Source organism: Chelonia mydas, chromosome 14 (genome assembly GCF_015237465.2).
Source record: "Chelonia mydas isolate rCheMyd1 chromosome 14, rCheMyd1.pri.v2, whole genome shotgun sequence".
NCBI classification, from domain to species: Eukaryota; Metazoa; Chordata; order Testudines; family Cheloniidae; genus Chelonia; species Chelonia mydas.
Genome location: NC_051254.2, coordinates 34827364 through 34839459, shown reverse-complemented (window position 1 = coordinate 34839459; position 12096 = coordinate 34827364). Strand labels below are relative to the sequence as shown.

At 45.1% G+C, this 12096-nt stretch overlaps 1 protein-coding gene across 1 annotated transcript; it reads left to right on the top strand.

Annotated features, from left to right (window-relative positions):
• Positions 1 to 3762: 3762 nt before the first annotated feature.
• On the top strand, positions 3763 to 4683 carry LOC102941755 (olfactory receptor 14A16-like). Its single transcript, XM_007070744.3, has one exon. The coding sequence runs from the start codon at positions 3763 to 3765 to the stop codon at positions 4681 to 4683; it is 921 nt and encodes a 306-aa protein (XP_007070806.3).
• The last annotated feature ends 7413 nt before the right edge of the window (positions 4684 to 12096 follow it).

Sequence of the window (12096 nt, the reverse complement as noted above, 5' to 3'; positions counted from 1 at the left end):
AATAATAAACTAAGTGACATATCCAAAGGGGATTAATGGAGCTGGGCACTCCTCTCCTGAAGAAAGCCAATAGGATTTAGACACACAAATCCAGTAGGTTCCTTTGAGTACTGCAGCCTGTCTGTATAATGAGAGCATGCAGTTACTTTGGAGTAGATAAAACTGTATGAGGGGTAGAAACTCACCTTCCTCACACCATAGACCATTCACTAGCTGAGGATGATGAGACTCCGCCATGGGCAGGTTATTTGAGAATTGTCCTCTATAGGGGCTCTTAGACTTTCCTCTGAATCAGGTGGTACTGGCCACTATCACGGGCAGAATACTGGACTGGATGGTCCAAACGTCTTACCCAGTTAGACAATTCCTATGACAAGCAGATGCTGTCAAATAAAATGGCAATGAATGTTGCACCCACATCAACTCAAACATATTTAATTTAGCTTTAATTAGTCATTATTAAAGCTGGCCAAAATGGAAATTATACTTTTGTGGGAAATATCATTGTTTTGTTTTCATAGAAACATCCCATAATATTGCTTTTGGATGGGGGGGTGGGCAAAAAATTGAAACTGAAGACTGAAAAGGGTTTGCTTCTCAATAAACTTCTCTAGTAAAAATGCCAGTTTATAGTAAATATTTTCAAGTTTTGGGAAAAGATTTCTGATATTGAAAACTTTTCCCCAAAAACCTGAAAAAGTATACCAAAGAGTTTTCCATCTCCAGGTTTTCATAAAACCAAAACCAACTTCCCCCGACCGACAAACAAAAACCCATAGAAAAATGAGTTGAAAATGAATTTCCCCACACCAAAATTATTTTCAATGACAAGCAATTTTTCTTCAAAAATCTGTTTTGTCAGGAAGATATTTTTGAGTATCTCCACCCATTTTGAATTATCCCCCAAGTTGTAACTATTATCTCCATTGGATGGATGACAAACTGAGGAAAGGAGCGGTGAAGAGACTGAACAAAGCCAGAGGAATAGTTGGGATCAGCTCTCAGGACACCTTGGACCTTAGCTTTTAAATTAATGAATTATCTGATAGTTGAACCTGATATGAGGGGCCCATAATATTAGGTAAGAGACACTCTCCACCCCAAGGAGCTAAAGCAGAAAAGACAGGAAAAGGGTGGGAGGGGAAAGACAGCCCCAGGGTATGATTTTCCCAAGGTAACGCAGCAGGTCAGCGGCAGGGCTAGGAATTGATCTGGAGTACAGTCCTGTGTGCCCATAATATTTGCCTCACAGTCTTTCCTCTAGATGGTGCTGCTAATTTTAACTGTGATTATCTTCGTTTCTGGAAACTCTTTAGGGAAGTAAAGGGCCAGAGAAATTAATTTTTGCCTCTGGGCTGTTGAGGGCTCCATGGACTGAGTCCCACAAGCCCTTAGAAAACAGACATGGATAAATCACCTTCCTGCAGCACCAACCTTTTTGACACACAGCTCATCTGCAGACAGCACAGATCTCAGTGTATTTCCAGCAGCTCAGCCTCAGTGCAGTGGGGGAGTGGCCTCTCATAATACAGTGATAGGGGCATTAAATAGAAAGATAGAGCGGTGTATGGGGCTAGAGAGAGAGGGGCAACCAATTGCAGTCTGTAGCTCGAGGAGAAAAGACATCTCAGTCTGGGAGGATTACATAAAGACCAACACCGAAAGTTTGCTATTGCAATGAAAAATATTTGGGGATTACAGAGTGGCTCTTGAAGGATGAAATTGTAAGTGACAATATTTTTTTTTATAGTTTCACTCTTAGCTCGATTTGGGGAAACAGAGGAAGTCCAAAGCATTTACCTTAGGAAAGAGGGGGCAGAATATTCATTCCTCAGTTTCCTTCTATTGGGAGTGGGGGAATTGATCAAATTGACACACATATATTTAGAATGGATTGAGGAGTTTACATTAAAATTGTCCAAAAATTGTGACAAACACTGTCAGCTTGCTGTTACTTTTCTCTCTGTATACATTAGTTTGTTTTTATTGCTGTTTATCTATCTGTTTGTACTTTTCTCTCTCAATTCATTTGTTTTTACTTCTCTATCTACCTCTTTGTGTTACTTCGGTGTTTCTCTCGCATTCTCTGTATCTGTTCTCTTCTTACTTGTGTGTTCTGTTAGTTTGTTGTTACATCTATCTATCTATCTATCTATCTATCTATCTATCTATCTATCTATCTATCTATCTATCTATCATCAGTTTGTGTCTAGTTCTCAGTTTATTGTTACTTCTGTCTATTAGATTGCTGCAAGGGCAGTTGAGTGAAGTGTGTTAGAGTAGTGGGGACTAGGATCCAGGACTCCTGGGTTCTATCCCCAGCCCTGGAAAGGGAGTGGGGTCTAGTGGGTATGAGTAGTGGGGACTGAGAGCCAGAACTCTGGAGTTTTATGCGTGGTTCTGGGAGGAAGTTCAGTCTAGTGTGTAGAGGAGAGGAAACAGAACGGGGGGGGTTCTATTTCTGTCTGTCATAAGGACTGTGGGACAGACACTCCTCATAACTTGAAGCTGAGTGGTTAGGGCGCTCAGCTGGCCTGTGACATACTCAGATTCAATCCCTCCCTCTGATTGATGTTGAAAAGGGATTTGAATTCTCATTTTACAGGACAGTGCCTGCGCAGCTGGGCTCCGGGCTGTTCTGAAATGAGACTGTCTCAGTCTCTCCTGTTGAAGCTGCTCCACTCTGTATCAATAATTAAATAGTCATTGGAGCAGGGACTTAAACTTGGCTCTTCCAGACACCAGGTGCGTGCCCCAAGTACCAAGCTGGAGAATCACTCTCACACATGTTCGCTGGCCCAGTGACTCTCCATTGTCACTCACAGCAGTCATTCCTGATGGCAGTGGAGAGTCACTGGGATGGAGGGTGAGATGCAGTCTGATGTAGTCATTAGAGGAGGGGACTGGGAGTCATGACACCTCACTTGTGTTCCCAGCTCTGGGATGGAGTTGGGTCCAGTGGGTAAAGCCAGAATTCCTGGCCTGTATTTCCAGCTCTGGGAGGGGTGTTGCATTTAGTGGGTTAGAGCAGGGGGCAAACTGGGAGTCAGGACTCCTGGGTTCTCTTCCAAGCTCTGGGAGGGAGTTTAGTTGAGTGGTTAGAGAATCAGGAGGGGAGCTGTAATGTCTGTCTCTCACAATGAGCATGGAAATCCGGCTAGAATGGGGGATGGGGCATCAGGGCTCCTGAGCTGTATTCCTGACTCGAGTTGACTGTGTAATTATGGCTGGGTTTGGTCACCTCCATGTGAGATGGTGCTCCCGTTTAGAGCAGTTTAAATGGGGAGTAATTCCATGGCCTGCAGTGAAATTACCCCACATTCGCACCAGTGCCCTGACAGCAGAATCTGGCCAGCCAGACCCCCGATTCCCCTTGGTAAACTGATGATAGTGACATTTATACAATGTGATCCAGAGTTTGGGCACATCTGGGTGACAGAGGTATACAAATACCTCAAAAGCAATTGTTCCTAATTCTCCTCTCTATCACCCTGGTGTAAATTAGGAGTAACTGCACTGGAGTCCTTTGAGCTGATTCTACTTTCTCTCATACCAGTGTAAATCATGAGTAAATCCACTGAAATCAGTGGAACTGTTTTCCCCATCCTCATTCCCATATTACACCAATCTTCACAAGCTAAGGGTCTGAATCAAGGAAATTAAGGTGGTTTTCACAAAAGGAGAGTTATTTAAGAGATCTAATCCTGGCCCTTGCTCTTGTCCTTCCCTCCACAGTCATCACACGATGTCCTGAGAAAGAAAATGTCCAACCGAACCACCGTGACCGAGTTCCTTCTCCTGGGATTCTCTGACATTTGGGAGCTGCAGATTTTGCACGTTCTGGTGTTTCTAGTGATTTACCTGGCAGCCCTGGTGGGGAATCTTCTTATCTTCATGGCCATAGCCTTCGACCACCACCTTCACACCCCCATGTACTTCTTCCTGATGAATCTGTCCATCGTAGATCTTGGCTCCATCTCTGTCACCATTCCCAAATCCATGGCCAACTCTCTCATGAACACCAAGTCCATTTCCTATGCTGGATGTGTTTCCCAAGTCTTTTTCCTCCTCTTCATGCTGGGAGCGGATTTTTCCCTTCTCACCGTCCTGGCGTATGATCGATATGTCGCCATCTGCCAACCACTGCACTATGAGGCAATGATGAACAGCAGAGCTTGTGTCCAACTTGCAGCTGGTTCCTGGATCAGTGGGATTCTCTTCTCTGTGTTACACACGGGGAACATGTTTGCATTGACCTTCTGTGGAGGCAACATGGTGGATCAATTCTTCTGTGAAATCCCCCAGCTACTGAAGCTCACCTGTTCTGACTCATATCTAAGTGAAATTGGGGTTATTGTCTCTAGTGTGTGTTTAGTCTTAGGCTTCTTTGTTTTTATCATTGTGTCATATGTTCAGATCTTCAAATCAGTGCTCAGGATCCCCTCTGAGCAGGGCCAACATAAAGCCTTCTCCACCTGCCTTCCTCACCTCACTGTGGTCTCCCTGTTTGTTTGCACTGGTGCCTTTGCCTACCTGAAACCCACCTCCAGTTCCCCATCTGCTCTGGATCTTGTGGTGGCTGTTCTCTATTCCGTATTGCCACCAATCATGAATCCAATCATCTACAGCATGAGGAACAAGGAGATCAAAGCTGCCCTGAGGAGATTGACTGGGTGTAGGTAATTCACCAAGAATTAATTTTCTGTCTTTCTCTAATTAAAGTTTTCTTACGTAGTATCTTTAAGTATTCATTAATGTCAGTTATTTCCATGACCACACAGCTTGCACACAAACAGGTCTTATTCTGATTTCAGTTGCACCAATGCAAATCCAGATTAACTCCGCTGATGTCACTGCTGCTGGGGTGATTTACATCAGCAGAAAATCTGGTCCAATTGTGAAGTTAAAGGGGTGCAGATTGTGTGTGCGAGAGGAATCAGAGATTCATTCTGTGCCAGAAAAATACCCGTTACACTGCTTGGCCACTTGCAGCCATTCCATGGCCACTGAAAACAATGATGGGAGTTGTCTTTCTTGCGTGTGTGTATAAACCAGGAGTGGCTTCATTGGAACTAAAGGAGTCAGACTGGTGTAAGACTGGGGTAGATCCTCAACACGTTCCATGGACTTTGGTGGCACTAAAGCAATTTGCAGCATCTGTGGATCTGGCCTATTCCCTCCAATGGAGCTGTATATCCATTGCCACCAGCTGGGGACTGGGTCCATTGTCTTATAAACCACCATTCATGGCCTAACCACAAGAGGGGGACAAGAAGCCAGACTGTGTCAGTCTACCTCACATGTACATTCAGGCGTGTGAGAGATGGAGAGACTGGCTAGAAATTACAGGGAGGTTTATAACCACCAGCAGGGTGAGGTTCTTGAGCAGCCTCCCAATAGGAGTTGTGGGGGGCAAATGACAAAATTTGTTTTAAGAGACAGCTGAACACATGTCTGAGTGGGATTGTATGACGGGGCTGTGGTGTTTAGATGTTGTTTAGAATATCATAGAATATCAGGGTTGGAAGGGACCTCAGGAGGTCATCTAGTCCAACTCCCTGCTCAAAGCAGGACCAATCCCCAACTAAATCATCCCAGCCAGGGCTTTGTCAAGCCTGACCTTAAAACCTTGAACTCTGTGACTTTATGGATGTGCGTGGATGGGGAAGAGGAGAAGGGGCCACACAGAGAATAAACTCCAGTAGAGTCCATGGCGTTTCATTAGTACAACTGTCTGCAACACCCTGTCCTTCTGGCTGGGGGAGGTGACTCCAGCTCAAATGAAGCCCTTGATCTCTGCAGCCACGCAGTGTCACCATATAAACACTACCCATGGGCAGTGCGTGTTCTGAGGCCCCTCTGTGCCCCACCTAGAGGATAGGGGGCTGTTCCAGTGGCTTTCAGGCAACCTGGCTGTTAAGCTTAAGCTGTAGAAGCTCGTACTTTGGGCCCTAGATATGTCTAGATGAGTCCCCCGGGTGTCAGCCTAGATTAGCTGGTGATCCTCACATATGCACAAGTGGCCTGAGAACTTCAGGGGACCTAATTCCTGCACTAATCAGAGGCTGATGTTGCCTACCAACCTACTCTAGAACAGCAGCGGGAGTGAGACCTAAGAGGGGAGGGACTCCTTAGTGAATGGAGGAGAAGGTTTATTCCTGGATCATCTCAGACATGCCCATTCCTAGTCCCTCTGCACCCTGGAGACCAAAGATGCATGGAATGGGCAGGGGTGTGAGTCTTGCTCTCAGCTCAGGTTGGTAGAACTGGTCAAAGTAACTTGTCAATGGGAAATGGTTTCCTCAACCTGTTCGTGACAGATGCTGCTATGTCTTTAGCTAAGTTAAACAATCTGTCAATGGTTTAGAAAAATGTTTCCCAGCTCTTCCCTTGACTAGGTTGGCCACTGACACATTCCCAGAATACTGGATCTGACAGGTTGGATCACAGAACCCCCCTTGGGAACTGCCATCTGTTGTACCTGGACTTCTTCTGAGCCTGTCTTCTCTGCCAGCTTGGGACTTCAGTGCCTTGCCTGGTTTGAGCCAGACACGCTAGCCTGCTACAAACACAGACCCAGGTCTGAACCACATTCACCAAAAGCTGCAGGCTTAACTGAAAACAGCTTAAGAAGTGTTCCTGTCTCCAACAATCAGGTATCCTACTCTGTATGGGGTCCAAACCCCACATAAATCCATTTTACCCTGTGTAAAGTATATACAGGATAAACTCATACATTTTTCACTCTCTATAATACTGATAGAGAGAAATGCTCAGGTGTTTGCCCCTCCCCCAGGTATTAATACATACTCTGGGTTAATTAATAAGTCAAAAGTGATTTTATTAAATGCAAAAAGTAGGATTTAAGTGGTTCCAAGTAATAAAAGACACAACAAATGAATTACCAAACAAAATAAAACAAAACACGCTAGTCTATGCCTAATATAGTAAGAAAGTGATTCCAGATGAAATCTCACTCTCAGAGATGTTCCAGTAAGTTCTTTTACAGACTAGCCTCCTTCTAATCTGGGTCCAGCAATTACTCCACCAATAGGGAGTCAGCCCCCAGGCTCCCTATATGACAGGTAGGGAGATACAGACACCTAAGAATGGGATCCACAAAAGCCAGCATGCTAGGAGGGAGGCATCTGAGCTAGCTGATGGGAGATGCCAAGGAGAGGAGTGTCTGCTAGCTCAGAGAGAGATGCCTAAGTCCAGTCAGGGAGGTCCCTGTCTCTGCTAGTGAACCATGAACAGGAGAAGATAGGCGCATGCTCGGTCCGGGGCCCGATCTGGTAGTACCCTATACTTGATGACATCAAATGGATACTTCGATCTAATCAAAAATACTTCGCCCTCCCAAATGCCCACCCACCAGAAACATCTGGAACAAAGAAACAAATCAACTAACCAACAAAATACAGTACACCCTCACTAGAACAAACCCCTGGGGATCAAAGACATTTGTTCGCTAAACCAGGGGTTCATTATAGCAGAAGAGCCCTGCTGCCGGGGGCAGCAGCTGACACCTTGAGCCCTGTGGCCATGGCAGAGGCTGACAGGTCTTCCAGCCCTGCGTCGGTAGTTGGGGGCAGAGAGCTACTCCGGCCTCGGGGCTGTCGTGGGGGCAGAATTTTACTCCCCGTCTTGAAAAAAGGAGAAGAGACAGAGACCCCATGAAGTCCACTAGTGACTTTGATATGGTAACTGATTTTATGTGGAAAGTGCTCTGATACAATGGTGATGGGTGGCAGTACAAAAGCCTCAGACTGATCGATCGATCAATAGATAGAGGGGAATGCATGGGGATGGATGGATAGCTAGACATTGATAAGTTCATGGAGGATAGGTCCATCAATGCCCATTAACCAAGAGGTTCAGGGATGCAACCCTGTGCTCTAGGTGTCCGTAAGCCTCTGTCTGCCAGATGCTGGGATTGGACAATACAGGATGGGTCACTCAATAATTGTCCTGTTCTGTTCATTCTCTCTGAAGCATCTGACATTGGCCACTGTGTGTAGACAGGATAATGGGCTAGATGAACCATTAATCTGACCCAGTATAGCCATTCTTATGTTCTTAGCTAGACAGATAGATTCTGGTCTTATTTATATAGGTGTAAATTTATAGTAACTCCATTGACCTGAGTGGAGTTTTTCTAGATATTTACCAGTGTAAATACGTCAGTGTGCATAAATGGATTGCACGTTATGTTCTCATGGAAATAATAATGTCAACAGTTGATTATCTTTATAAAGAAACACAGAATGAGACGATGGTCATGGGAGAAAGATGGCCATTTTATTTTTTGGAGGATAGCCTTGACCCAATCATTTTCCACAGGGAAGCATTGATATCCTTGTTCCTCATGCTATAAATGATTGGATTCATCATGGGAGGCACCAAGGAATAAAAGAACAGCCACCATGAGATCCAGTCCTGAGATTGAGCTGGAGGTGGGTTTAATATAGGCAAAACTAGCAGTGCAAACAAACACGGAGACCACAATGAGGTGAGGGAGGCAAGTGGAGAAGGCTTTATGCCAGCCCTGCTCAGAGGGGATTCTCAGCACTGTTTTGAAGATCAGAACATATGACACAATTATAAAAACAAAGCAGTTTAAGGCAAAGTACATGCTAAAGGCAATAGCCCCAATTTCACTGAGATAGGAGTCATAGCAAGCTGGGGGATTTCACAGAAGAACTGATCCATCTCATTGTCTCCACAGAAGATTATTGCAAATGTGTTTCCAGTGTGCAGTGCAGAATTCAGAACCCCACTGATCCAGGTACTGGCTGCCATTTGGACACAAGATCTCCTGTTCTTGATCTCCTCCAAGTCCACCTGTCCTCCATGTCAGGATAGATAGGTTTTGGCTGATTGGTTCAACTCTCACCCTGAATTTAAAGGCACTAGTCTGTATGAAACAAATTCTGAGGACTATCAGCTTTGCTGCTCACTCAGTTTTACGATCTGGCAGCTATCCCTCTGAAACAGAAATAAGAAGGTATAAAATAGAGTGCATGGATTTAAAATTTTCATATTATTGGACAATATTTGCATTCCCCAGTCTTTCTTAAAGCTCAGTTTCCAATTAAGATGAGTGACGGGGGAATCAGTCCCATTGTCTCCAGTGGGGTTACTCCTGATTTACACCAGGGTGAGTGAGAGGGAAATCAGTTGACTGCAGTGGAGTATTTCTACCTTTTCTTACAATTGGTGTGTTTTGGTGCTGATTTATTGTGCCCAGCTAGAGATCAAACCAGGGCTCAGATCCTCATGCCAGGGTCTCCAAAGCTCAAGGGCCACTCCAGCAGAGTGCAGTCCACCCACTGGCCCTCAGGGAGAAATAAAGTGACAGCGATATTAGCCACAGTGTTTAGTTCTCAGTTAGGCGTGTCAGCCTTTGAAGTGCTTGGAGTCGCGCCAAACAGATTGCACTGTGCATATGCATGGCGAGAGGAGGAGCTGGTTGAAAACTGTTTCTGACTTTCAGCCTCATAGCTGCTGAAAGGAGAGTGTTCTGGCCAACAAACATAGGCCCTGTGAGTTAAAATCTAACCCTGGACAGAAATCTGTGACTGAAAACAGGAGGCATCTGCCTCTGTTGAAGGGTGTCACTTGAGCACAGCCGAATATTGAGAAGGTGCTGAAACTATTTTTGAAATGAAAATAAATAACCCATGCAGATGCTCACTGGGTGGGGGGAGGGTGATTTGGGGTGGAAGAGTTGGTGGGAAAGGCAGAGAGGAGTTTTGGGGGCAGTGAGAGGCAGGGTGACTGTGGGGAGGAGGATAAATGAGGAGGGTGGATAGGAGATGGTTTGGGGGTCAGGAGATGGGGTGGGATGGGACACTGGGAAGGGGCGAGTGACAGCAGTCTGGGGGGAAATGGGGACAGGAGCACCTGACAGCCCCACATTCTCCTCCCATGTCTGTGCCAATATCTGGGGGTTCCCAACCCATCTGTGGGGGTCCAACCCTCCCTGCTCCCCTCTCGTGATCTTGGGGGCTTTGCCCTTGCCCTTCTGGGTGGCTAAACCAGTCTCCCTAAATCCTTCCCCATGCATGCTGGGTCTAGGGAAGTGCCACCCCTTGGGGTGTGAAGCGAAGAAGAGGCAAATGGGAAGTGTGCACCGACAATACCGTGAAGACCCTGCTGGCACTGGGGTGGCTGGTACGAGCGGAGCAGTTCAAACCTCTTGGAGTGATTGTTTCAGGGTGCACTGTTTGCTGGAGGGGTTCTCACTCAGCTCAGAATAGCTCATTAAGATGAACAGGTCACTTCACTAAGCCTCCAATGCGGCCGATGGATGCGTCCGGCTTTGTGCTACACTAATGGAAAGTTCTGGGGATGGATCTGAGGGGAACCCAGACAGGCACAGAATACAGCTCCTGTCCAGAAAAATGTGGTGGTTCTGAAAAGAGTCTTTTGCTTCTCTCGTCATCCATATCCATCCATATCATAACTATTCCTTTGAAACAGAAATAAACATGGTTGCAATAGAACGAAAGGATTGGAAATTGCTGTATTATTAAAGATATAAATGTTTCCCACCTTTGCTTAAAGCTCAGTTTCCAAATAGCGGCAGTCAGAGATTTTTTGTCCACTTATTTTAAAAAATGGGATTTTCAATTAAACAGGAAATGTCCAGGGGAAATGTCTACTATTCTTGAAAAAAAAAAACACTTTTGTTTGTTTGTTTCTTTTCTTTTCGCAACTGAAATCCCCAATTTTCTTTTGTTTACAAATTAACATTTTCAATTTACAGCAGGTTTTAGTTAAAAATAAATTTGTTTTTGATTGCCAAATCCTGAAAAGTTTTCTGATTTCGGATTTCTGATGTAGTCAAAATTTTGCACTTATTTTTTTTTTCTAGCTGTATGACTAAAGTGATAGTTAAAGCCTTAAAGAGTTAAAATTGTGATTTAAGTTTAAGGCCTTACATTTGCTCTGTAAATTAATCCCCAAATATATTTCATTGAAATAGTGAATTTACTGTGCTGGTCATTGTGGATTTTTCCCCAGATTGTGAAGCATTCAATCCTCCAGCTCCAGGGTTCTTTGGTCATTATTTCTCTACCTAGAAGACAAAGACACAGCTACCTAAGAGCCCTTTCACCCCTCACTCACAGGTGCTGGAACTATGGGTGCTGGGGGTGCTGCCACACCCCCTGGCTTGAAGTAGTAATAACAACCCAAATACATGGTTTCCACCTTCAGTACCCCCACTATGAAAATTGTTCCAGCACCACTGCCCTCACTCTGAGAATGAACTGACTGAACTCGATTCAAACCTGTTGCTCTCTGCAGATGAGCTGTGTGTAGCTGATTTTGAACTTCACTGACATTAGAAGACTGATGCTGTAGAAGGCTGTCTGTCCATGTCTATTTCCTAAAGGCTTGAGGGACTCACTCCCTGAAGCTCTGCACATCTCAGAAGCTGAGGCCCAGAGGCAAAAGTTCATAAATTAATGGATTTCAAGCAAAAGGTGCCATTATGATCCCCTAGTCTGACCCCTGCATGGCACAGGCCATAGGATCTCCACCAGGGTACCCTGACTCCAGCCCATCTTCTAATCTGTGGGCCAGGATTACAAAGGGATTTAGGCACCTAAAGATGGAGACAGGCACCTAAAGAGATTTATCAAAGTTCCTAAGTGAGCTAGATGGCTAAGTCCCATGGACATTCAATGGTAGTTTCGTGCCTAACCTGCTTATCTGCTAAGGTAAATACCACTAAGTACCTATCGCCATCTCTATGTGCCTAAACCCCTTTGTAATATTAGCCCTGCATCTATCTTGATCTCTTCCAGGGTCTCCACATGTCAAGGTCCTTCCCCACTCTGAACTCTAGGGTACAGATGTGGGGACCTGCATGAAAGACCCCCTAAGCTTATTCTTACCAGCTTAGGTTAAAAACTTCCTCAAGGTACAAACTTTGCCTTGTCCTTGAACCCTATGCTGCCACCACCAAGCATGTTAAACAAAGAACAGGAGAAGTGCCCACTTGGAAATGTCTCCCCCCAAAATATCCCCCCAAGCACTACACCCCCTTTCCTGGGGAAGGCTTGATAAAAATCCTCACCAATTTTC